The 26,886-nt window shown below is 51.1% G+C and overlaps 1 protein-coding gene across 2 annotated transcripts; it reads left to right on the top strand.

Annotated features, from left to right (window-relative positions):
- The first annotated feature begins 14,674 nt into the window (after positions 1 to 14,674).
- Positions 14,675 to 26,489, top strand: TRIM63 (tripartite motif containing 63). 2 transcript variants are annotated; one of them, XM_036025544.1, is made up of 9 exons: positions 14,675 to 15,320; positions 16,203 to 16,375; positions 18,825 to 18,990; positions 19,868 to 19,963; positions 21,150 to 21,383; positions 22,042 to 22,064; positions 22,402 to 22,526; positions 24,760 to 24,831; positions 25,901 to 26,489. In XM_036025544.1, exons 1-9 carry the CDS (start codon positions 15,162 to 15,164, stop codon positions 25,909 to 25,911), a joined length of 1,059 nt encoding a protein of 352 aa, XP_035881437.1. In that variant the 5' UTR covers positions 14,675 to 15,161; the 3' UTR covers positions 25,912 to 26,489. The 2 variants fall into 2 exon arrangements, with proteins under 2 accessions (XP_035881437.1, XP_028368830.1); XM_028513029.2 differs by having other exon boundaries at positions 14,683 to 15,320; positions 18,822 to 18,990.
- Positions 26,490 to 26,886: the final 397 nt, after the last annotated feature.

The following is a 26,886-nucleotide window of genomic DNA, read 5'->3' as shown; positions in this document are numbered from 1 at the left end:
CTCAGAAGACCACTGTTTTTCAAGTTGGGTCATTGAGTACCCAGTTTTTAAGCCTATCGGTCCATGCTGCAACAGGCATCTTGAGGAATCGGTGTATCCAAGAACTTGGGAGGAGGGTTTTGGCAAAAGACTCGGGTTCCTCTCTCACCTCTGTCATTTACTAACTTTGATGTTGGCCAGTATATTTAACTTCTCTGAATCTAGGTTTCTTTATTTGAAATGAAAGTAGTATTAGTGCCTGCCCCATAGGGTTACTGTGAGGACTGGATAAAAAGAATGCATGTAAGGTGCGTAGCACAATGCCCATGCAGCAAGCCGCTGCATCACCAGTGCTCTGAGCACCTTCCAGGTCTCGTCTCATGTAGTCCTCAAAACTGCCCCATTTGCTGATTACAGGGCCATACTTATTTTGTGAAAATTCATCAGCTGCACTCGTATTTGTATACTTTTCTGTGTTTGGATTAAGAGCCTGTGCTCTTAACCACAGCTGTTAATGTTTTGCTCACTGCCTGGCCTGTTCACTCATTAGAGAGTAGCTTTTATTATTACTAACATTTAACATTAAATTTTTTTTAAAGTTTATTGATTTTAGAGAGACAAGAAGGGGGGAGAGAGAGAAAGAGAGAGAGAGAGAGAGAGAGATGTTGATTTGCTGTTCCTCCTATCTGTGCATTCTGAGATTGATCTTGTATATGCCCTAGGCCTGTGATTGAATCTGTAAACTTGGTGTATTGGGACAATGCTCTAACCAACCGAACTACCTGGCCAGGGCAACATTTCACATTTTTGTTGTTTAAACATTTTTCTTCTATATTCAATATGCCCCAGAATATATCTTTGGGCATGTATGGCTTTTCTCTGCTTTTGTATTATCTCCCTTGGATATGATCACAAGGACAGAATTAACTAGGGGAAATGGGACCCAGAGAGCTGAAGTGACTCGCTCCAGGTCACATACAAGTGGTGGTACTTGGAGCAGGGCCATCATGCAGAGTTGTTCAAGTTGTTCGCTTCACAAGGGCACGTGATCTAGGAGTAAGTGGGCTTCCCGCAGGCGATCTAGTGGAAGGTAAGCCTTGCTCAGGGTTTGAAGGGGCAGAGGGGCAGGGTGTGACAGGGCATTCCAAGTGAAGGCACGTAGGGAAAGGGAATGAGAAGAATGTGATGGGGAAATACCAGGAAATCAGCCTTAAAGAGAATCAGAAAAAAAGGCGGGCTATTAGGAAGTACATGGGGCTGGATCGCTCATTTATTCCACACTTATTTGTTAGGCTCCTAGTATGTGCCAGGAGCCGTGGATGTAGCCCATCTAATTCCGCCATTCACGGGACAGATACTTTCTCGGGTCAGGAGGAGGGGGTGGGGGCAGACAACTGACAAGGAAATCAAGTGAAAACAATGATAGATTTTGATAAACATTAAGAAGAAATCAAATAGGTGTTCAGTCCAGTAGTAACAGGATGGGTTCCTATTGAAGCAGAGTGGTTTGGAAGGCATCTTTGAAGAGGTAACATCTCAGTTGGGAAGGAGCAGACAGTTCTAGGCAGAGCACACAGTATGTGCAAAGGCCCTGAGGTGGGTGCTGCAAAGCAGGCATCCAAAGCCAGGCAATCGAGGGTCTTTAGGGGCTGTAAGTTCAGAGTCACCTCAGACAGTCTTGAGCAAAGGACTCTTCCCTCCACCCCAGGCTGACCGGTTTCTAAATTCAGCTGCGCTTTTCTGCCTGTCTGCTGGTGGACCCCACAGAGTAGTCACCCCAAAGTCATGTGTCTTCCCCAACCAGCTCTGTAGTTCCAATTGTCCTTCTGTGTCTCTACATTCTCCCAGACTGCCTTGTAGCCCCTTAGCAACATGGTTCATTTCCTGGATAATGAGAAGCCCACAGAGGTGAGAGATTTTCTCAGAGTCTTATAATGGACTGGATACTAAGTCAGGCCGTGGTGGGCCTGCCCCAGACCCAAACTTGCCCTAGGAGAGCAAACTGGGAGGCCTGAGATCTCTCACTGGCCCAGACCTACCTTCGTAAGTTGGAACACCTCCCCAGAGCGACAGAGTCACAAACACAAGCAACTCTTTCAACAGGACACCGGGCCTGAGTCATGGAGTATTTATAGATGAGCCTCCCCTCTTCTCCTGGGCCTTGCCAAGGTTTATCAGGTTCACATGGGGCTCGGAGGGTGACAACCTGTTTACCATCCAAGGTGCCCAGGCAGGCGATTGGGACGTACTTTGAGAACGAGGTCTGGAAGCCTGCACATGTTTAGACCTCACCCGACCCCCCAACTCCAGACTGAGGCAACTCTCCCTCCCCCGCCGTTCCACCTTTTCCCAAACACCACCCGGACCCCGCGTGCCTGCCCCCGCCACAGCCACACCCCCCCAGGGAACTCTCGGTCTCGGGCTAAAACGGGACAGAAATGCTGCTTCTCTGAGGAGTAACCTCTTGGATTGACGTGAAAAGGTTAAAATCTTTCCCTAGCCCCACTACTGTTAGGGAGTGAATCCTCCTGCTGGTTGGATAATTGAATTAATCATAGCACTGACTGAGGATCCTCTCGGTACCAGGTATCATGCTAAGAATTTTAACATTACCTTCACAAGTCCTCACAATGATTTGATAGGGTGGATGTTAATTTAATATCATGTCTGTCGATGAGGAAACTGAGGCCCAGAGAGGTAAAGTGAGTTGCTCAAGACCACACAGCCAGTAACAGGGCCAGGTTCAAAGCCCAGGCCTTCCTTGGTTCCAGAGTCCCAGCTGTGGGTGACCTTGCATAAGTTACTCCCCCTTCTGAGCTTGTTTCCTTACCTGTAAAATAGAGACACTCATACCCACCTTTCACAGTTGTAAGGACTGATGAAAACTGATACTCGGTAGGCTCCCAAACCTGCTGCCCTGACATGCCACCCCCAACAATCAATGAAGTAATTTGTTTTAAACTGCTTAAGAGAACCAGCGAAGTCACAAGTCACATCTGGCTCAAACTTTAGGGACTTGAATCCAGGACCCGGGCTGTTCCAGCTACAGCGGCCTGCTGCCCCACCCTTTGTTTCTTTCCGATAGCCGGGCTTCGGGTCCAGAGTGACTCAGAGCTAGAGGGTGGAGGGAAATGGCAGGGAGAGTGCGGGGTGGAGGGGGAGCTGGCAGATTAGGGGTTGGGTGGCTGTGTGCAGAGGCACAGAGGAGTGACCAGGCTCTCACCCCGGGATCTATTTTGGAGGGCGCCCGCCTCTAGGCTGCCAGCAGCTGGAACCTGAGGTGTCAGTGCTGAGTTAACAGAGTGGCCCCTGGAGCCAGATTTAGTGGCTGAGACCTGACCCCAGATCAGTGGCTTGGCTGCAGGCACCAGGTAGAACCTGCTTTTGGGACTGCTGCGAGGCTGGGAGCTCCTGAGGCTCTGAGCTCCGCAAAGACCCACCCGTGTGTGGACTGGGTGTTTGAGCCTTTGCCTGGGGCAGCCTGTTGCTTCCTGCTATCTTCCCTCCCTCCCTGCCCAGCCTAGTGCAGAGCCCCACCCTGAGGCTCAGACAGATTTGGGTTTAAGGTGTGGCTGTTCCATTTACTACCTGTGTGACCTTGGGCAACATACTTAACCTTGGCATCCTGATCTAGAAAGGGAAGCAATCATACCTGCCTCATAGGGCTGTGATAATTAAATGGTCTCCTTGTGTAGGGCTGTGTCCCCTCTTCTCCCCTACCCCCCCACCCCTGGGGCTCATGAGGGCAGGGCTACCTCTGTCCTCCCCCTGCTCTGCAGGGGCCTTTAAACGCACTCCCCAGGCTTTGCCCTGGCTGTTCGGGGGTCCTGGGACGGCTCACCTCTCACAGTGTTTCCAGAACCCTGATCCTAAGTTCCTTCTGTCCGGCTGGCCAGGGCTAGACTTTGAGAGAGGTGAGGGCCCAGCTCGCTCAGCTGCAGCTTAAACTTCCTGTTGGGCTTTGTTAGAGGGCCCCAGAAAGGAGCCCCAGCTCCTTGAGTTCCAATCCATAGGAACAGTGACTTTTAACAGTGGGAATTTTCCCTGGCCATTTTCAATGCCTGAACAAAATTTTTAACATTTAAATTTATTTACATATATACATATATAATTTTTTAAATAGAAAAGAATCATATTACATATAAGTGACATGTATTTTTCTGTTGTGTCTAACAAGATATTGCTTACATCTTTTCATATTAGTATTCAATATAGAAAGCTCAATGTCATTTTTTAATTGGAGAAATATTTATGCATATATATATTTATTCTATAAACAGTTGGAATGCTTATGGGGTGTGTTTTTGTTTTATTTTTAGTAAACTTTTTCTTTTAAAAAAAATTAAAAATTTTTAGCTCAGTGGATTGAGCTCGGGCTGGGAACCAAAGTGTCCCAGGTTCGATTCCCAGCCAGGGTACATTCCTGGGTTGCAGGCCATAACCCCCAGCAACCGCACATTGATGTTTCTCTCTCTCTCTCTCTCTCTCTCTCTCCCTCCCCTCTCTAAAAATAAATAAATAAAATCTTAAAAAATTTTAATTTTTTTTTATCTATTTACTTTTAGAGAGAGGGGAAGGGAGGGAGAGAAACATCATCGTGTGAGAGATGCATCAATCAGCTGCCTCTTCCAGGCCCCCAACGCAGGCTTGTGCCCTGACCGGGAATCAAACCGGTGGCCTTTCGGTTCTCAGGCTGGCACTCAATCCACTGAGCCACACCAGCCTGGGCATAAACTTTTTCTCTACGTGTAATATACATTCAGAACAGTGCGCAGTTCATACGTGTCCAGGTCAAGACATTTTTGCAAAGTGAGCACGCCTGCGTAATCTGCACCCCAGTCAAGAACAGCACTCCGGGAACCCCACTTATGCCTACTTCCGCCCCCCCGCCCTGACTGAGGTTAACACTATCCTTACGTCTAACAGCTTAGATTAGTGTGGGCTTTTTGTGAACTTCATAAAGACAGGATCATATAGTGTGTACTCTTTTGGTCAACATTCTTTATGAGATTCACCTTTGTTGTCACACATGGCAATATTTGTTGATGCTCATTGCTGATGATGGTATTCACCATGTGACCACATAACAATATTTTTGTTCCACTGATGGACACTGGGGTTGTTTCCAATGTTTTGCTACTACAAACAACGTCACAGCCCTGGCCAGTGTCGCTCAGTTGGTTGGAGCATCATCTTGTAACTGAAAGGTCACCAGTTCTGTTCCCAGTTGGGACACATGCCTGGGTTGCAGGCCAGGTCCCCCGTAGGGGCGAGTGAGAGGCAACCACACATTTATACATTCTCTCCTTCTCTTTCTCCCCCCCTTCCCCTCTGTCTAAAAATAAATAAATAAATAAATAAATAAACCTGAAAAAATAAATAAAGTCAATAAATATGTCTTCTGATGAGGATTTTTAAAAATTATAAAAAACATCTTTGTATGTAAATGATCTACTATGTTGTATACATGAAACTAAAATATGTCAACTGTAATTGAAAAGTAAAAAAATTATAAAAGTAAATAAAATAAACAGATCCATATATTTGAATATCTGTTTCTAGCTATCTGACTCTACCTTCCTGTCGTCATCTTTCTAGCTTTTTGATAAGACAGATTTCTCAGAATACAGTTGCTAAGACACATGTACAAATATTGTACATTTTGATATTGTGAAATTGTACGTCCCCCGGGCCCCACCAAGGTCAAGTGTAGAGGCAGTGTCCATTGCCTTTCACCAGCCTTGGCTATCATTACTATTTCGTATTTTTGTCAAGTTGATAGAAGAAAACACAGATCTTACTGTGGTTTTAAGGAGATTTTTAACATTGGTAAGGACGAGCTCCTTGTTTTATTTGGTTTTGTTTTGGGGAGGGGAGGCACTGGCATTCATTCTTTTGCGAATTGCCTTCTCTGTACCCTTTGCTTGTTTGTCAAACCTCAGTGTGTTGTGGAGACTGACGTGGGTCTGTACTAGTGTTTCTGTGGTTTTCTCCCAAGGGTCACTTGTCTTTTAGCGTCGTTCGTGGAGCAACTGCCAGTTTAAATATAGTTTGTTTTCCTCCTGTGTACTGCTTATGATCTGGATCGTCCAGAGTGTGTGTGGCAAAACCCAGGTTCAAGCTAGTGGGGGTGGGGCGCAGCGGGCCAGGCCGTGTGGGCAGCTGGCCCCCAAGACTCTCTCTCTGGGGTACAAGCTCCAGAGCAGTGGCTGGGTCTTGAATTTGCCATGAGGCTTCCTCCAGTTCCTTTTCCAAGTGTTCCCAGTGCAGGCTGGCCCTGCGTTGTTAAGAGTCTCTCCCTACAGCCCAGGGGCCCAACCGGAATAGGGCCACAGAGGGAAGGAAAGTTTAGGAGTAGAGCTAAGCAGCCCAGCTCTCTGAGTTCAAGGCCTGTCTGAGTCTGCTCAGGCAGCCATAAGGAAATACTACAAGTTTGATGACTTCAATGACAGTAAGTTATTTCTCACAGGTCTGGAGCCTAGAAGTCCAAGATCAAGGTGCTGGAAAGTTTCATGCTAAGTAAGCCTTTTCCTTTTGGCTCGCACATGGCTGCCATCGGGTATGCTCACGTGGCCTTTCCTTGGCCAGTGTGCATGGAGGGAGAGAGGGAGCAGGCTCCCCGTGTGTCTAAGGGCACTAGCCCCATCAAACCAGGGCCCAGAGTTGTGGCTTTACCACCTAATTACCTCCCAAGGCCCCATTTCCAAATACCATCGTATTGAGAGATAGAGTCAACATTTTGGAGAGACACAATTCAGTTCATAACAATGCCCCAGACCATTTCCTAGAAATGTAACCTTAGTCAAACTACCTAATCTCTCCGTGACTCAATCTGTAAAATAAGGATGATAAAAGTATCGGCCTCGTGGGTTCATAATACATTTATAGTTATAAAACACTTAGAACAGACTGTGATAGCTGACCTCCAAGATGGACCTCAATAATTCTTGCCTCCAGTAACTCATGCCCTTGTGTGCTCCCATCCCGCACTGTATTGGGCTTGGTCAGCATGGCCAATAGAATACAATGGAAATGAGGGTGTGTGATGTCTGAGGCGAGGTCATAAAAGGCATTGCCACTTCAGTCTTGCTCTCTTGGGTCACTCTCCAGCCACCATGCTGTGAGGACGCTCGAGCAACCCTATGGAGAGGTCTGTGTGCTGAGGAACCGAGGCCTCCCACCAACTTGCCAGCGTATGACTGAGTCATCTTAGTAGTGAAGCCTTAAGATGAGCTGACTGCATGCCGCCCCAGGCGATGTCTTCACTGTAACCTCCTTAGAGACAGACCCTGAGCTGAACCACCCAGCTCAATGCCCTTGAGTTGCTGACCCACAGAAATGGTGTGAGATAATAAATGTTTATTCTTTTTTTTAAGATGCTAAGTTTTGGGAAGATCTGTTATGCAGCAATAGCTACTGTATTGGTCCTGGAGTTACCCAGAGCAACTGTTCTGTAAAAGCCAGCCAGTACTAGTCACCTGACTGTGAAAATATCAACAACAATGTTTGCTGAGTGTCCATCATGTGCCAGACGCATGCCGTGTGCCCGGGCGAATGGACTCCCACCTCTACATCATCAGTTTTCAACAAAGTATAGAATGTTGCGGGCAGTGACTCAAAACCCTAGACTCTCGGGGCTAGAAGGACCCAGGGATATCATTACTCTAGCCGACTCTCATTTTACAGATGAGGAAACTGCAACACAGAGGATAGGAAACCTTCCCAAGATAACGGAGCTGATATGGAGAGAAGTCTCAACTTGAACTTGGATTCATTAGAGCCTGGGCAGCCTATTTGTGGCTTCTCTGCACTCTCAGGGATTTGTAACAATGGTTTATTACACCCCAGTCTATAAAGCACTTTCAATACTTTATTTCAGGATTGTCACTGTAGAGCCCCCTCCAGACCCTACTAACACCCCTGCTCCCTGGGCCAGTCCCTCTCCCTAAGGCCACCCACCCTCGGAGCCCTTGGAGCTGCCCACAGTAACTGTCTGGGCCTGAGGACAGAGGGAAGAGGACTGCGGCACTTCCAGTCCTTGGGTGGTGACTCCCAGCACTCTCTGCTCCCCTTCTGCTGCCCCAGGCCCCAGGGACCCGCCTCTGCCTACTGCTGTGGCCTTAGCCTCTGGATCAAATGTCCTGTTGGTTTGATCCCATGATTTGGGATGATTCTTCTATGAGGATGACTTTGAATCATGTGACAGGAATCTTAAACTGTAAGAAAATAATACCTCTCCCCACCTTTCTGAGGCACCACAGATGCTTGAGGGGAAATCCAGAGGAAGAGGCAGGGTGGACTCCACCCTCTGAGGGAGGTCACTGGGGCAGGGGTGGGTGGAGAACAGCACACACGTGGAAAGGATCTGCTCCATCATGCACCCACAAAACCTTTTGGCAAGCCCAAGGTATGCAGCAATGAAAGGGGAGATGGAAGGTGGTTTCCTCCCAGCATCATTTCCCCCCAGCCTGAGTCATCCACAGGGAAGAGTTCCTCTGAGAACTCTGCCACTGGGAAGGGGGGAGGACCCTCAGGGATCTTCTTCCAGTGCCCCATTCTGCAGATGAAGAAACTGAAGGTGGGTGTGGCTTGCTGGGCGCCACGTTGCTGGTCTCTGGCAGAATGAAACATGGAGCCCAGGTGTCCGGGCCTCAGGCCACGGTCCTCTCCCTCAACCAAGAGGCCTCAAGATCTCAGGTTTCTAAAAAATTCCCTCTCTAGTGACAATCAAAAAGAGCAAGACTTTGGGGTTAAATCTGCCTATTCCAGCTCTGCCTACACAGGCCATGGGACTTGGGGCAACGCCGTAGGCCAATCTGTGCCTCAGTTTCCTCATCTGTAAAATGGAGGTACGATCTGTACCCATCTGTATTCATGTTTGTTGTGACGACTGACTGAAATAGTGCCAGGATTCCCAGCTGCTTGCAAGTATTAAATCAATCAAAAATGGTGTGTCCACGAGTCTCGGTGGTGGAGCAGCCTCCCACAGTCTTTTCGGCAGACGGGCTCCGTGTGGCCCAGCACCCCGTTCCCACTACCCAGGATCGAAAACCGAGGGCCTCCAGGGGCCACCGCCGAGGTCTCTACCAGCCCACGGGTGAGAGCACGGCGGCTGTCCCTCCAGTGGCTGGTTCCACTCCCAGAAACAGCTCCTGCGGAAGTGCCAGTACCCTGGGGAAGCCATCTTCCACCATTCTGGTCTCCCCAAGGCCCACCCGTGTCACTGGTGGGCGAGCCTCTTTTTGGGGAAGTCAGTTCTCCCATTCACTGCCCCTGTGTCTGGATCCCCAGAACACTCGGAATCTCCCCAGGCCGCCAGCAGCATGATCACCTGTGACCCGGCTCGGGAAGCCACAAGGAAGCAGCCTGGTGGACACAACACTAGCCCCTTCCCCCCTCAACCATCAGACTTCCAGAGGCGCTTGGCGCTTTTGAGCCCCTCCCCCACCTGTCCTCCTCCACCTCCTCCCCCGCCCGCACCTTATCCCATACACTAGGCAGGCCGCAGTAACCAGACACACGCGGTTCTTTTATATCAAAACAGCAACAGTCCAAAAAAGAAGTGGAGGGAATCCCACTCTTTACTACCCAAGCCATAAGTGAGCCTTCCTGATGCCCCATAACCAAGTGCCTTGCACCAAGTGGAAAATAAATGACAGGCAGCCAGCAAACGAACAAACAACGTGTTGTAGTTACCATTACCTTATCTCTCTCTTTTCCTTGACAGGCCCAGACTATTTTCCCTGCTGTTTTTCAGGCCTCCTACTCAGTTGGACCTCCTCATTCATTAAAGTCCCTCCCTCCAGTAACACTGACTTTGGGGGTGGTACCGAATGAGAAGCCTGTCTCTTAGCCGTTCAATGTTCCACCAGTCACTTCACCTCTCTGAACTTCAGCTCCTGATGTGTCAAAATGAGAATCACAATACCTGGAACCATTCTCTGACAGATCAATGGCACAGAAGAATGGGAGGTAAGACTATTGTTACAGATTAAAAGAGATTTCAATGAGATGAAATCAACAGCCCAAATTTGGGTCACATTTGGGCAAACTAACTGTAAAAAGGCATTTGAAACAATCAGCAACCTCTTAAAATGGTCTGGGGTTTAGATAATACTATTAAGAAACTATTGTTGCCTGACTGGTGTAGCTCAGTGGATTGAGTGCGGGCTGTGAACCAAAGAGTTGCCAGTTTGATTCCCACTCGGGGCACATGCCTGGGATGCAGGCCAGGTCCCCAGTGAGGGCCACGTGAGAGCCATCCACACACTGATGTTTCTCTCCCTCTCATTCTCCCTCCCTTCTCCTTTCTCTAAAAATAAATAAATAAAATCTTTAAAAACAAACAAACAAAGAAAAAGAAACTATTGTTATTTTTGCTAGGTGTGGTCATGGCATGGTGACTATGGAAGACAATCCTTATCAGTCAGAAGTGCTTGCTGAAGTACTTACGGGTGAAAGGACTTGATGACAATGACTGGCTTTCAAATACTCCAGAACAAAGAAGCATGTGGGGGGCTTACAGGTGGAGTAGGATTGGGGAAACATGAAGGGTGAGAGCTGGGTTTGGTCACGTGAGTTCATTTATACTGTTCTCTCTACTTCCATGTGTTTGCAGCTCTCATGAATAAACGGGAAAGTGAATGAACGAGGGGGCCTGCAGAGAGGGAAGCAGAAAGATGCAGTAGTTAAAGGCCTTGGGCTCAGATGCACCGCTGATAGATATTCTGAATTTGTCTCTTCGTCAGTGCACAGTTTGATAGAATGTTCCAGCAACTGGTAATGATACCTCTTTACAACTCCCTGTTTCTGGTGCTGGCTCTGCCACTCACTGTCTGGGTTTTGGCCAAGTGACTCAACCTCTCTGAGCCTCTGTAGACCAGCTGCAAAACAGGGAAAATCATTACCCCTGTGTTACTCAGTTATTTCAAGAACCAAACAAGTGGATGAATGGAAGGGCTTAGCACAGTGCCTGGCATGCAATAAGTGCTCAATAAATGCGTCAGTGTGAGGAGCACAGGTTTAGGAGGATGCGAACCCCAGCTCAGCTCTGCCACTTGTGACTTTGGCCAAGCCATTAACTCTCTGAACCATGTTTCCTCCTGGGAAAAGCGAAGATCATAATACCTCCCTTGCAGGGCTGCCATGAGGATGAAATGACAGGACATGTTTTGATGCCCAGCATGGCCCACGTGGGAATTTCCCTTCCCCACCCCTTGACTTTCAGCGGTGCTGGCCTTGCCAGCTCCCAGGCTGGAGTTGATCCCACTGTCCATTTGCTTGGCTGTTTGCACCTGGAGCGCCAAGCGTGGCTGGAGAAAGTCAACAGGATCGTGTGAATGGCTCCTCACAGATGGCAATGCGTGTTGGGAAACATCAGTGAGGCTCTTCTGCTTCCAGGCAGCTCTCAGCCCTCTCTAGGGCGCTTCCTCCTGTGTCTCACACTTTCTGGTCCAAACCTCTCCCACCACCCATGCATGCTACCCTCCTCCCTGCTTTAGCCTCAAAAGTTGGCCTCAACACTCTCGACTGAGGTCATCAATATGAGCACCATTCTCTCAACTTTTCAGCACCTCACCTCCATCTTTTCCTCTCTTTAAAAAAAATTATTTATTTTTGGAAAGGGAGGGAGAGAGGGAGAGAGACATCAGTGTGTGGTTGTCTCTCACGCACCCCCTGCTGGGAACCTGGCCTGCAACCCAGGCATGTTCTCTGACTGGGAATCAAACCAGCGATGCTTTGGCTTGTAGGCCGGCGCTCAACCCACTGAGCCACACCAGCCAGGGCCACCTTTTCCTCTCTTTTATCCTTCCATCTCAACAGTCAGATTGTCTGTCTCCTTCCCAATGCTTCAGAATTTACTCCATCACCCCCTCTCCAATGTTCTAGTACTTTCTCTCCACTGGCTGCACCCTCGCAGACAAAAACAAACAACAAAAAAAACAAACGAGCAAAAATCTTGGTCAAGTACCTTGATCTCCCCCAAGTCTGACAGCCACCCCGCTGCTCCCTTATTAAATTCACACATTCACTTGTTCACTCATTTAAGAAACATTTGTTAAGTGCCTACTATGTGCCAGGCACTGGAGGTAAAGACACAGTCTTTGCCCTTAAAGTCTTGCAAGTCCAGAGGGAGAGTCAGACTCACAGATGGGAGAGTGACAAGTGAGATGCAAAGATGGGCCCGTGCTGGGTGGTGAGGCTCACTGGGTGCCACAGGAGGGAGGGGGAGCCCAAGGGTGGCACTCAGCCTTCTGGTCTGCGCAGTGGGGGATGGTAGAGCGGCTCACTGAGACAGGAAACAAGGGAAAGCAAGGGGAGGAGCTCGGTGTGAGGGGCACTGGTGCGCTCTGGGTGGGTCAGAGCCTGAGGTGCTATTGGAGCATCCCAGGAGAGATCCCCAGCAAAGCTTCTGGCAAGGGAGAGAGCTGGAATTTGGGATTCGAGGGTCATTAGCATACAGAAGCTGGAACCATGAGTGCATAGAGAGTGCTGGCTGCTGCAAGTGACAGAACGGTGACACCATGGTATTTGTTGAGTTGCATCTAAACAGTTAAGAGGTGGGAAGTCCCAGGGGTGGGTGGCCTGGCAGCACAGCAACCCCAGTGCTTTCTCTGGTCCCTCTTTGTCCTTCTCAGGGAGCTGATTCCTTCCTTACACTTGTCCTGTCTCGGTTGCAAGGCTGAAAAAAACAGGTCAGGTGAGCCAGGAAGAAGGGATGGCCCCTTTTCAACCCTCGTCCTCCTGGCCTGGCACTGCTGACCTACACGGTTCAGTAGACGCATGAGGAACCCGGGCTCCTGAGTCAAGCATATCTGGGTTCACATCCTTGAGCTACCTCTGCAAGCTGTGTGACCTCATAGGAGTTAGTTTTCCTTTCTGTGCCTGAGTTTCCTCAGGTCTATAATAAGAAATAGAGATTTGTTCTTTGCCCAGTTTCTGGTTCACAGCTCCTTAAACCCTTAGAATTTCTATGTGCAGAGAGTGATGGAGGTGTCTTTTGTTACGTGAATGACATGACGTGGAAGCACCCAAGGGTGGGGGCTGGTTGCCAGGAGAGTCCACCACGTGGTTGGAGAGTTGGAACTTTCAGTCCCAAATGTCTCTCACTCTGGGCAAGGGAGAGGGGCTGGAGGTTAATCAATCACCAATAGTTAATGATTTAATCAGTCAGGCTTATGGCTTGCATACTCAGGCTTCCATAAAAACCCAAGAGCACAGGGTTTGGAGAACCTGTGGGTCTATGAACATGTGGAGGTCCTGGGAAAATCGTGCCGCACGCCTTCCCGTATGCTTTGCCTTGTGCATCTCTTTTCCCTGGCTGGTCCTGAATTTTATCCTTTTATAATAAACCCTTGATCTAGTAAATGAAATCTTCCTCTGATCTCTGTGCTCGCCTCAGGTAAATTAATCGAACCTGTGGAGAGGGTGCCGCAGGGGAAACTCCAATCTGTAGCCCATGGGTCAGAAGTGCAGGGAAGAGCCTGGGTGTCTGAAGGAGGGTGGTCTTGCGGGGCTGAGCCCTTGCCCTGGCAGATCACATCAGAACGGAGTGGCATTCTTGGGCACCCTGCGGGTACCTTAGAATTGTTTGCTGCTATGGGGGAACCCCATGCCCCCATGCTGGAACTGGGCTCAGGAACCCTTTTCAGGGATGTAACAGTTTTTGTCATTGCTGAGATGATGAAATGAAATGCTGTGTACAGAGTTCTTAGCACAGTGTCTGGCACATAGTAAGTGCTCAGCCAAAACTAGCCATTCACATTTGGGGGAGCCAGCCTCTCCTTGAATTTCCTCAGCCCCTTGTCTTCTAGGCCCCCTCCTCTTTCTCTGACTGCTCCCCCTCTCCTCCTTACTCCCGACCCTTCCCAAGGCTGGCTTCTCTGCCCTCACGACTCACTGGGTCTCGTCTCAGGCTCCAACCCTCAACTCCTCTGCAGGCTGCGGAGATCAAGCCTACTCTCCTGCGTCCGTCCTCTGTGAGACCCCGGACACTCCCATGTGTCTCAGGCCCTCCCAGGCTCATCCTGAGGCCTGATGTCGCTGCTCCCATTCTCGCCCCAGCACCTTCTACCTGGTGGCCCTCATTAACGTCCTTCGGCATGAGCTTCTGTGTTAAAAACAGCCTCTGGGACCACTGCTCTAATGACTTCCACCCACCAACATGGAAGCCGTCCAGAAGGACACGAAGAACAGTTCGTATGGGTGCGGAGAGCAGAGGAGAGCACGTGGATAACTTCTAAGTGTGACCAGGCAGGGCTCGGTCATCTCCGTCTGTCTCCCTGCCTAGGCTGTGGGCAGCTCAGGGTGGGGAAAAGCGTTACTCATCTGCCTGTCACCTGGCGCCTGCTGTATACAGTTAGCACTCAGGAAACCATCTCATGAATGAATGTGATTCCTGGCTTTGCCCCTTAACTTCCTTTGACTTTGAATAAGGTCCTTATTTGATCCCAGTGTCAAAATCTGTAAAATAAGGGAATTGGATTACGTGTTAAGGGAGCTCTTTCGGCATTAAAGTGGCATCAGTGGTCACGGGATAGGGGGCCGGCTAGCTGGGGTCGGGGTTCTGTGCCAAGGTCTCCAGCAATGTGCTGTGCTCAGGTCTGAGGCAGAAGGATGGGCTCAGAGAGAGGGGCTGCCCTGCCCCCTCTTCTTGGGCTCTGCCTGGGACTCCAGAGGAAGGGTGGGCCTGATGATGGCCAGAGAGCGAGCACTGGCTATTAACCCTGAAACGCCCGGGGGCCTATTGCCTAGGTTCCATCCCTGGCTCATCAGCCTGGTGTGGGAGGAGACTGATTGGAGGAAACTCTGGGTACGGAGTCCTCCCCCAAGTCTGCCCACGAACAGGCCGTTCTTGTTTACGACCCCCGTCCCAAGAGGACAGCGATTGCTCATTCCCACACGTGATCTGAGAGTCTGGTCTTGCAGGCTGGGAGGAAACTCAAGCCCCGCCAGCCATGCTGGCAGCAGAATGCTCAGCTGGTTCCCTCCTGGGGCTCATGTGACCAGGGTCCAGCTATAAATATCAGAGGGGCCTCAGACCAAGACAGATTTCAGGAACCAGGAGAAGAAGGCCAAGAGACTCTGGGCAAGTGTTTTGTGACAAAGGCAAAAACCTCACGTCTGCTTAGAGCAAAGCAGGTAAAGGAGGCAGCCAGGTGAGCCCCACACCCCCCGACGGTATGGATTACAAATCAGGCCTGATCCAGGATGGGAACCCCCTGGAGAACCTGGAGAAGCAGCTGATCTGTCCCATCTGCCTGGAGATGTTTACCAAGCCCGTGGTCATCTTGCCGTGTCAGCACAACCTCTGCCGGAAGTGTGCCAGCGACATCTTCCAGGTCAGTGCCGGGCGTGCCTAGTCCTGGGGGCTCAGGGGGCTCCTCGGCTTTCCCCTGGTGAAAACTCTTCTCTCTTAGCCCAGAACTCTTCTAAACTGGGGCCTGTTTTTCCCTTGCAAAGGCTTCTGGACTAAGCTGAGGGGGGCTGGGTAGTGGCTCTGAGGGCCCAGTTCCTTTTCCATGACGCATGTGTCCCTTCCCCATCCTGTGGCAGCTCCGCCACCTCTGCCCTGAGCACTGCAGTTGACTCTTCAATCAGGAGTCAAATGCCTCAAGTGATAAGTGGGGGAGGCAGGGGGAGAGGAGAGAGAAACCAGACCCCTGGGGCTGGAGCCAGCTCCCTGGTGGCAGGGGGCCCAGAGCTTTAGGAGGAGGGAGGGTGGGAGGCCCTGGCCAGTAGCGACACCTTCCCCTTCCAGGCTATTGCCTCCAATATAGGGAGGGGCAGGGGGGGCTCCATCTCCTAAGAAAGGTAGGAGAGTGGATGTCCTGGCTGGGAGGCAGGACTCAAGGTTCCCTAGAAGCACTTTACAAAATGTTCTCTCACTGTTTTACCTTTAAAGTAGCAGCCCTAGTCGCTGGTTCTAATTGTAATGCCCATTTGACGAACGGGCACACTGAGGCTTGGAGGGACAAGGTTGCCTGCCTCAAGTCATTCAGAGAATAGCTGTGACTTGAACTCCAGGTCTGTTGATTGCTTGGTGCTTCTCAGGCGCTCCCTGTGTGAGTGAGCTGCTGCTCCACTCAAGACGGGAGGCTCCGTCCAGGTCCTGCGGTTTGACGAGAATGGGTGGGGCGAGCAGAAGGGAGGACAGTCAGAGATCAGAAAGGGCAGGGGCTGGGGAGGAGCCCAAGCCTCACCTCTGTCCTTGACACCCACAGGCTGCAAACCCCTACTGGACCAATCGAGGCAGCTCGATGTCCATGTCTGGAGGCCGTTTCCGCTGCCCCACCTGCCGCCACGAGGTGATCATGGACCGTCACGGAGTGTACGGCCTGCAGAGGAACCTGCTGGTGGAGAACATCATCGATATCTACAAGCAGGAGTGCTCCAGGTCAGTGCGCCCGGTCGCTGGGAGCCCGTCCTCCCTGCCCAGCCGTCCTGTGCCTGGCTCTCCCAGGCTCCTTCCTCCTCCATCTGCTCGGGATCCCCTAGTGGATGGGCTCCACCAGCCAGCTCAGAGGGCCATGTCCCTCTTGCTCAGGCAGGAACAGAGGCTCCCTCTGTCCCCCATCCCTGATTCTCTGCGTCACTCAGTGAGTGGGAAGGGGCCCAGACTGCTCTACTGCAAGCTACTGAGATAGGAACCGGAGGAAGGACAAGCTGGGGGAGGGACAGAGAGGCACTGGGGCCAGCTGAGTGGCCCCGATAAGCCGAGAAAGTGCCCAGTGAGAACAGAGCCAGTTTCTGTAGGGAAAGCAACAGCTAAAGGAGGCACACGCTGGGAATGCTTCTCCAGCTCCTGCACAGTGGCCCTGTAAGTCAGGCATGACTTATCATCCCATCTCACAGAGAAGGAGGCCGAGGCTCAAAGAGGTGAAGCCAGTTGCCCACGGTTGCTCAGCGGGGAAATGGAAGAGCCAGGAGCTGGCCCTGACCGGGGAACTCCATGCGTCCTCTATTGTAGAGGCTCCGGCTCAGGCAGAGCTTGGGAGCGGTGGAGGTTGTGCCGTGCTGGGCCTCAAACTGGGGAGAGACACAGCTGCCAGGGAGATCTTTACAAATCAGGACGTCCCCACAAGACTTCCAGGCAGTCCTTCTGGTCCAAAACTGTCCCAGCCTGTAGGCAGTGTCCTGCCCAAGGAAAGGTGACAGACCCACCCTAGCGAGAAAAAGCCCAGGCCTAGGGAACTGTGTTCGCTCGTCCGACTCTGTTACTAATGCATTGTAGGGTCCTGGGTAAGTCTTCAAGCCTTCATTTCCCCTGCTTTCAGAGGGCACAGTAAGATCCGTTTCGGGGACTGTGTAGGCTTTTAATGGGAAATGTTAAAAAATGTCAAACATTTATTGAGCACCTACTATGCGTAGGCACCGTACTATTTCCCACGAGTTACCCCTACTTAATTTTCACGGTAACTCTAAGGCATTCTTGCCCTCATTGGACACGAGAAGGCCACTCAGCTTGCAAGTGCTGCAGCTGAGAGGCAGCCTGTCTGGCTGGCTCCGCGACCAACACTCTGCCTGCTGTTGTGTCTCGTGTCGCTAGGGCTCGACGCTACAAAATGCAAATATATTTTCCATCATTATAATCCTACTAAAATCAACATTGTGCCAGAATATTAGCCTAGCCAGTGGCAACCTATGAAGGCCCTATTGTGTTTGAACCTGCGAGGGCTTCCTGCGTGGTTGGAGGACAAAGATAGCCGCCACAGTAGGGGTCTGCCCTGTGCGGGGCACTGCACCGCCATGACAGCCAACTCCTGCCACGATCCCAGGGGCTCTGGGAGGAAGCCACAGCTCAGAGAAGTGAAAGTACTTGTCCAAGATCACAGAATGAATAAATGCAGAACAGCCCAATTCAAACCCGGATGCGGAAGTCTGGGCTGGGCGGTCGCCTGCAGTGTTAGGGGCTGGGAAGTCAGAGGTGGTATAGACACAGTGTCGACTCCCAACAAGTGTGAAGTCTAGTGAGGGGAGATGAGACCTAGACCCCCCAAAATGAATCTCAGGTAGGAGGCAACCAGTTTCCTGAGAGAAGCACAGATAACACGTCAGAGCCCCAAGTGGAGAGAGAGACAAAGGGAGAAAGACATTCTAAAAATGAGTGTTTGGGAGGACAGGGAAGGAAGGGTCTAGACCCTGGGAGGACAATCTCTGGACTGGGAGTCAAGGCTTGTGCTGGGCTGTTGGGCAGCCCTGAGAAGCTCGTGCACTAGCTGCGTGGCTCGGGCACTCACACTGCCTCCTCCTCTGAGCGTCGGGGCACCCTCCATGCTTGCTAATTCGTTCCTTCCATCTGTACTTACTCCCCACCTCCTCGGTGCAGAGCACTGTACGCTGCAGGTTCAGGGCTGAAGGGAGTGGGCAAACTTCCCTGCTTTGACGGAGGTTACAGTCTGGTGGATTAAATATAGAATCCAATGAGGCCATGATAAACGGCTTCACTTAGAGCCCAGCCTGCAGAACCCGAGAGCTGTGGTGACTATTATTAGAGCAAACGAACTTCAGCCTCCCCTGCCCTGACTGGCTGGGTGACCTTGGGCAAGTCAATTCACCTTTCAGGGGCCCAGTTTCCTCTTCTTGAAAATGTCTCCAGATCTGACTCTGGGATTCTACCACCCTCCCAATGTCCAAGCGGACTCCATCACCAGAGTTTGAGTCCTAGTATGTGGTGACAACCATGGTGTCATTGGCTTCCCTGGCACTGGTTCCCCCCAGAATAAAGAAAAGGCTCAGGGCATCCAATCACTGAGCACCAGGGTCATGGATCTGGGGGGGGGCTATGACTGGAGTGGGGTGAGGAGACCCCCACCTTGTGACTCGTGACTCTTCCACTTCAGCAGGCCCCTGCAGAAGGGCAGACACCCCATGTGCAAGGAGCACGAAGACGAGAAAATCAACATCTACTGCCTCACCTGCGAGACGCCCACGTGCTCCATGTGCAAGGTGTTTGGGGCCCACAAGGCATGCGAGGTGGCCCCGCTGCAGAGTGTCTTCCAGGGACAGAAGGTACTGGCCCGAGCCACGGCCTCTCGCAGCCTGTCGGGCACGGCCCGATGATTCAGGATTCAGATTTGATCCTTGCAGACCTGCTGAGCCAGCCTTTCAGTAATGGTCCCTCTGGAGGGACTTCCCAGGCTACAGGGACAACAGTCCTTGCCTTCCTGGGGGAGGCGGCTGAGCTCATGGGTTATACTTAGAGCCACTTGAGAGCACCTGGGTGTGGCCACAGGGGAGAGGCCAGACCCCGGGGCCAGGCCACAGGGGCCTCTCAGGCCATGGGGGCCTCTCAGGCCACGACTTTTACACCCCACTGTGCTTTGGGCCCCAGGTACCTCTTCCTGTGCCAGTCACCTGTCTCGGGCTCCAAATTCCCCGGACCTGTGGGAGACCCCCTACCCTGTCTGTGCAGCGACCTGTGGCCCCTCTTTCCATATTCTTTCTTCCCCACCTCCTGCCCTTCTCTTGCTCTCTTTTTTAAATCATTTTTAAAATTAATGTTCGAATGCAGTTGTCTCCATTTTCCCACCACCACTTCCCCCACCCCCCCACCATTGGTCTTTTCTTGAACCCCCAACTCTTTCCTGTCTTCATCCCTTCTTTCTTAGAAACAAGCCCCTCCTCTACCAGTACCTTGCTGTACATTTTGGGCAGCTCACCTCCCCTCTCTGTGCTCCACCTGTAAAATAAAGGAAACAGTATCTCTCATATTCTCTGCTCTGGACCTCAGCTGGACCTCAGAAAGAGCGTCCCGACAGCTACTGGAGGCTCTTTTTAGCAGAGAGGGGAGTGAGGGTGCCAACGTGCGGCCAATTCCCAAGAGGGCAGGCCCTGAGACTATTTCTGTCTCTCCTCTCCTGATCCCCCATCCCCTCCTCCCATCTAGACTGAACTGAGCAACTGCATCTCCATGCTGGTGGCGGGGAACGACCGCGTGCAGACCATCATCACTCAGCTGGAGGACTCCAGTCGTGTCACCAAGGTGAGGGGACCCGGGGGTTTGAAGCCTCCAGCGCAGCCTAACCTGTGGGGTGAAGGCTCATCCATGGGCTGTGACTCAAGGCTGGGGCCTGCAGCCTGGGGTGTTCAAGCAGGGGTGGTGGGAAGGGACTGACTAACCCTCTAATCCACTCATTCAACAAACGTTTCTGGAGCACAGCGGGGTGTCAGGCCCTGCCCGTGGCCCTAGGGATGGGGTGGTGAACAAGACAGCCCCCCACCCCACCAAAAATTCCCAGGGTTTGATTTTATTTTTTAGCATTGGTAGTTTTTAGACCATTGTTCTCTATGTGCTGTAGACCAAGGCTTCAAACTTTGACATACACACAAGTCAACCTGGGGTCTTATTAAAATTCAAGTTCTGATTCAAGAGACCTGGGATGAGGCATGGAATTCTGTGTTTCTCACAAGTTCTCGGGGTTTGCCCAGGTTGCCGGCCCATGGACCACAATTTGAGCAGCAAGACTGTAGAGGCAGAAGGAAACTTTTCTATTTCTGCAGAAGCACCCATGATTTCCTTTCTTCACTGGGATGGGTCCCTGGAGATGAGACGGGGGCAAGGGACCGTCATATTGCTGGTAGACAGAGTGTGTAATAGATCGGTTCAAAGGAAGGAAGGGGACATTGTTACCACCCATGTGGGCTCCCAGGCTGATAGATGATGCTAGAGCCCCCAGTCTGATGAGATGCTATTAATGTATCCATTTTTGTATCCAGATAGGAAACTGAGATGTAGCATCTGTGTTAAAGACAAGGGACCTTCACTGAGGAGGTCACTAGGGGAGGAGCTGCTTCTCCACCTCTTCCAGGACCAAGTGCTGCAGAGCTTCTCAAATCCATTCTTGGTCCTAAAATGGGGAGAAGAGTGTGACTTGTGGACACACTGGAGGGCCAGAATGTATTATTTCATTTGACCCCAGAGTCTCTATTTTTGAGGAAGGGGGTTGCCTTCCCCATGACACCAGACTCCAGATGTGTACTGAGGAGCTATGAAAACTTAGCAAGTGCTTTCTTCTTGCTAAACCTTCACTTCATCTTGTGTAAACTGAGGGTGCAGTAAGACCTCTTCCAGCTTTAGATTCTCTGTTCCTAGCCCACCCATTCCAGAAAGGAAGTGTTGGGGATGGGGAGAGGCCCACAGGGCATGACTCCAAGATTTCTGTCCCCAGGAGAACAGTCACCAGGCGAAGGAACAGCTGAGCCGGAAGTTCGACATGCTGTACACCATCCTGGATGAGAAGAAGAGTGAGCTGCTGCAGCAGATCACGCAGGAGCAGGAGGAGAAGCTCAGCTTCATCGAGGCCCTCACACAGCAGTACCGGGAGCAACTGGACAAGTCCACCAAGCTGGTGGAGAAAGCCATCCAGTCCCTGGACGAGCCTGGTGGAGCCATCTTCCTCTTGGTGAGCACGACCAGGAAGGTGTGGGCAGAGTCGGTTCCACTCAACAGCTCTGTATAAGGTCCAAGTCATGCTCTTTCTCTAACCACCTACATGCCCTTGGGCAGGTCATTTAAACCTTCCTGAGGCTCATTTTCCTCATCTGTAAAACGGGCATGAAACAATCTCCACCTACACCTATGAACTGAGCACCTACTCTAGGTCAGCCACAGAGACGTAAGAGACAGCCCTGCCCCAGAAGAGCTTGTTGGGGGAGACAGAAAGGGACCAGCTAAAAGATTCCACAGTGCAGTTCCATAAAAATGTCCTAAGCACCTACTGTAGCTCAGGCTTTGTGCTAGACATTGGATATAAAGAAGTGACCAGGATAACATTCTCATCTTGGAGAGTTCAGGGTTTAAGGTATTTAGACTGATATCTCTAAAATCCAAGCTCCCTGCCAGGACAATGGAAAGGGCCTAGAGTGGTCACCAAGGCCTGTGTAGACCATGGACAAAGGGAGGAGATCCAAGTTCCATTCAGTTCAGGGTGGGGAGCAGGTCACAGCTGGGCTAGGGAATGGCACCAAGTGCCCATCTGCAGCACCCAGTCACTGGTTTTGCTGATTCCCCGGGGCCACCCCTAATGCAGTACTAACCATTTGCTCTCTCTCCCCCCACAGAGTGCCAAGCAACTCATCAAAAGGTCAGTGTCTCCCCAGGGCTGTGACCCAAGGCCCTAGCTCCTACCAGGGCCTCTGACTTCTGTCCAGTGGGCTTCCTCCTTTACATTAGGGCTGCTGGGAGGGTCTCACCCCGGGCTGGCTTTCCTGGCCTTTGCATCATCCCGTGCTTTCTCGAACTGGTATTTGCTTGTGACTGGAGAGGAAATACGCCACCTCTCCAGAGGGAGCCTCTAGGCGCGAGGCCTGGGTGTGGGCAAGCATGTGCACTGGTGGGAGTTGGAGCTAAAATACCCCTTCCCTACACTAAGTCCCAGATCTCTCTTTCTCCCCCGCCCCCACTTTCTTTCTCCCCCACAGCATTGTGGAAGCTTCCAAGGGTTGCCAGCTGGGGAAGACAGAGCAGGGCTTTGAAAACATGGACTACTTCACTTTGGATTTAGAGCACATAGCAGAGACCCTGAGGGCCATCAGCTTTGGGACAGGTAAAGGAGGTGGGGGTGCCCCTTGTCTGTTTCCCTGCCCAACCCCTGGGGATCAGCTTCCCTTCCACTGAGCCCCATGTGGAGACAGACACACTAGCAAAGATGCCCAGATATCAGCCAGCTTCCGGATGAGCCCAGAGCTGAGCACAGTGCCTAGTACATAATTGTTGCTCAGTAAATCATCACTGCAGGGAGGCATCTTGGGCCGTCGGAAGAGCATTGCATTTGGAGACAGACAGACCTAAGTTTCCATCTGGGACTGCCATGTGTTATCTGTGTGACCCCTGTTGAACCCCTCCACCTCCCTGAGCTTCAGTTTGCTAACTAAAACTCAGGTTGAAAGTGGGCCTGCTCATGGTGACTACCTCACGGTGCTGCTGCAACAACTAAGATATTGACACAGAAGAGTTTGTGGGACATCAGACATGTGCTAATTAGTGCTAAAGCTAGTTTTGGCTTTAGTTTTTTCATGCTATCATCTATGATCCTCAGGGACCCTACTTTATCTGCACCATATCCTCGTTTCTGTTTATAGTTACCCTTCCACAGGGTACCTACGATAATTGTCACATGTAACCATAACAGTAATAAGAGGAAAATAATAAGAGAAAATGAAGAAACCCCAGGAAGATGTAAACCATTTGCTCAAGGCCGCAGTTGAAAGGCAGCTGTTCTGCAATGAAAAGGAGACAGTGTGTCTAGTCCTGCCAAACTGGTGTTGCCCTGAGAGGCGATGCTTCCATGAACAGGACAGAGAGAGGCGGGCGTGCAGGAGGAGGAAAGACTTGTGCCGCGGCCGGCAGGAGGAAGCTCAGCTCGCCTGCCAGCTTGCAGAATGTGGTGTCACATCTATTCTCAGAGCACCAGATAGACCCCACTTGTGGGTGAGGACAAAACGCATCCCGAAGCTGAGATGCTGTCAGACGTGGGTGTGGCCGTCGCTGTAGATCACCTGGTCCAGGGTCACCCTCCTGAAACTAAAATATTCGAGAGTGGGTCGTACTGTGTGAACAGCGTGGCATTGTGAAGACCTGCGCTGCCTTTCATAATGTCCCTCAGCCTTAGTTTTCCTCATAGGAAACTGGGGAGAGAACTATACCAACAGCTACAGTACAATTTATTAAGCACTTTCTACGTCCCAGGCACTAAGCCCTTGACATAAATTCTATCACTTAATACAACTCCACGAGGTGGTTTCTGTTGTCATCTCCATTTTGTAGTTGAGAAAGTGGAGCCCAGGGACAATGAGAGGTTTCCTGGAGGCCACACAGCTAGTAGCAGCCCGTGTGGATGTCACCAAGGGCCGTCGGGCTCATAGATCCTTGGTGAGGATTGCATGAGACAGCGCATGTGCAGCGCTGCGCACAGCACTTGGCACGAGTAGTTAATGTAACAACGAGGAAACAAGAGCAGCAAAACTCCCTGGGTTACGTGCAGACTCCTGGGAGGTGGCTGGAATTTTGGCTGTCATTTTGGAGGCATTCACTCTTTCAAGCCTCTTCCTAGACACTCTAGACAATGCTCTGACTCTGTAGTAACCCCCTCAAGGCCCCAAAGGAATGAGGAAGCAGCTTTGGAGAGGGGTGGACAATAGGCATGTTCCTTGTTAGCACAGCTTGAAGGTGGTTTCTGAGCATGGGAAAGTGAGGACACAGGTTGCAACCCACTCACAGTCTGTCTGGGGCTCAGCTGCAGAAAACCAAGGAGCAGGTGCCCCAGAAGTGTTCCCGACCCCTATCCACCCCTCTGTAGGCTGAGGAATCAGGAAAAGTGGACAGGGATTGCTAGGCAAGCAGATTTCAAAGGCTGGGCAAATTCCTTCAAGACAAGGACTCTGATCACTGAAAATCAAGGCATTATTGTCCCATCTCTGCAGGTGATATTATTCTGTCTAACTGAGAGGTATGCAGAAGTACAGTGTGCCTAGCAAAGTCCCCTCTGGTCACAGGCAGATCAGGTGATAGAGGCTGCTGTGGCTCCTGGAACAAAGGAGCCTCCTGAACCTCCCTCCCCGGGAGTGTGCAGACGGAGGGCGGAGGAAGAAGGAAGCCCACTCACGTGCAGCTTGGCTTTGGCCAGCCCGTCACCTCCTGGGCCACTAAAGTCATTGTATGGCTGGTGGGCTCCGACTAGGCATCAGAGGGACTAGGATCGGTGCTATCCCCAGCCTGGTGCGAGCAACACCTCTGAGAAACCAGCCTACCCTAACCCTGGTGTTCTCTGTCACACTCAGATGAGGAAGAGGAAGAGTACATTGAAGAAGAAGATCAGGAAGAGGAAGGGTCCACAGAGGGAAAGGAAGAAGGTAAGAAATCCATCAACTTCCATTCATTCATTCATTCATCCAGTCAGTCAGTTAAAAACATGCGATGCTGACTGGGTGCAAAGCGCCGTGCTGGACATTGGGGTGATGCCACTGGGTGCTGATGACCGTAATTGTGTCAACCTTTCATAGAGAAAGTCCCGCTCTCTTTGCTCTTAGAGGAAAAAACCCCAAACCATGCATAGTAAGGAGTTCCCATTTTTATGTCTAAATGACCTATATCTATATGGAAATTGACGCAGCGTAACATGTAAAAGAGCCAAGAGCCTCAAGAGCCAAGCTCGGTCCACTGAGCTGTTTTGTTCGGCCAGCACAAAGCTTAATCTTTTCCAAATCTGTTGGCAACATTTTAAAAATTAGGAGATTTTTTAAGGGATTTTTAAAAAGGAGATTTCAACTAAGAATCTGGATTTCCACCTTCTTGTAAAAAGGTTGAAAGAGCTGATGACGTTGGGCTCGCCCTTCTGTCTCGTTCCGGAGAGTGGGCGCTGGGCGGGGTTTCTCCTCTGCGTGGGGCTGCACACGCCAGTTTGCCCGGCCGCCACTGTCGGCCTTGCTGTTCTCCTCCCTCGTGTTGTCGGCTGGCCCCGTCGGGCATCCGAGGGTGCCAACCCAGCAGACTGTGTCACGTCTTTATCACGGACTGGCGGTGTGACCTCGGGCAGTTCACATTCTGATTCTCAGGCTACTCCTCGGTCCATGGGAGCGTGACCGTACTTGCCGACAGCAAGGAGTATACTGAGAGTGTGCAGCGTCTGGTGCCTGGAAAGGATGTGCTTGCTAATTAGCATATGTTTGCTACTATTACTTTAAAAGCCAAGTTATTATTGGAACTAAACTCCAGTCCAGTTGAGAAATAGAAAGTAGTCTTTTGGAGTTTTGTATTGGATGTGCAATCCCATTTTGTCTGGGCATCTAAATTCGATTTTGGTTTAAAAAGGAAGAGGCCAGGCAGGAATTGGAGTTTAATCATCGGTTGCTTCAGCTTGGTGAGCCCTGGACCCCCTTGAGTGCCGGTCTCATTTTGCGTTTCTTTGTCTTTTTCTTTCAGGACACCAGTAAGGAGCTGGCTGAGGAAGAGACCCTCTAGATGCAGAGAGACTGGGGAGGGTGGGGATGGGCCCAGCTGCCTTGGTGACAGGCCCAGAGTGGGAGGGGTCGGGGCCCCTGGAGGGGCGAAGGGGAGGTGTGTCTTCTCTCTGCTCAGAGAGCAAGGACTAGGAGCGGCCCCCACCGCTGTGCCCCGCGCAGTCACTGAAGCAGAACTGGGAGCGTGCTTGAAACAACCACGGAGGACACTTTTCTACACTGGTGCAAAATAGAGCATTTTGTACATTTTTAAAATGTGATTTTTGTATATACTTGTATATGTATGCCAATTTGGTGCTTTTTGTAAAGGGACTTTTGTATGATAACGCCTGGTCATCGTGTGACTGGCGGCTGTTAGGCAGGGGGAAGGAAGCCAGGGTGGCCTGGCCGCCCACCGGCGTCCTCTCCCTGGACAGGAGGGCTGGGCAGCACTCCCGCACCTGGGAGGGGTGACGTGGGGTGCTCCAGTGCCTGTCCCTGACAGAGGGGGTGGAGACTGTTTGTGTTACCTGTTGTTCTAATAAATGCACAGCGCTCTCTTCCTGTTACTACCAAAGGAGTTGGGCTTTCTATTAGGGTGGTCCGTGACTCGGCTGTGAAAAATTCACAGAGAGAAGAAAGTGTAGAGAATAAAGTTTTTATTCTCTCTCCAAGAAAGGGGAGGGACGTGGTGTGGAGAGGTACACCAGCACCAAGGGGTGGGGGCTCTGGGTTTTTATTGGGTAATAATTCGATTCTAAAGGGTGGAGGGGGTGCTGTTTGGGCATTGTAACGGGGGGCTGCAGTTTATTTTCATGTTATCTTCCACCTGTGACTGGGGCGTGGTCAGTTCTGTTTTTGCTTTCAAGTGATTCCCAGTCCTGGGGACGAGCTCGGAAGAGTAAAGTGGCAGTCGTGTCTAACGAGGTCACAGGCCTGCTTGGCAAATGGTGCCACGATAGCAAATGT

The sequence above is a fragment of the Phyllostomus discolor genome, chromosome 5 (assembly GCF_004126475.2).
Source record: "Phyllostomus discolor isolate MPI-MPIP mPhyDis1 chromosome 5, mPhyDis1.pri.v3, whole genome shotgun sequence".
NCBI lineage: Eukaryota > Metazoa > Chordata > Mammalia > Chiroptera > Phyllostomidae > Phyllostomus > Phyllostomus discolor.
The sequence above is the reverse complement of the archived record's forward strand: the minus strand, read 5'-3'. Positions and strand labels throughout refer to the sequence as shown.

Bases quoted from the DNA above. Each gene is read 5' to 3' on its own strand.
- TRIM63 (XM_028513029.2), top strand. From the start codon at position 15,162: ATGGATTACAAATCAGGCCTGATCCAGGATGGGAACCCCCTGGAGAAC. The intron at 16,376-18,821 runs GTCAGTGCGCCC...CTTCCACTTCAG, and splicing joins TACAAGCAGGAGTGCTCCAG to CAGGCCCCTGCAGAAGGGCA. The intron at 18,991-19,867 runs GTACTGGCCCGA...CCTCCCATCTAG, and splicing joins GTGTCTTCCAGGGACAGAAG to ACTGAACTGAGCAACTGCAT.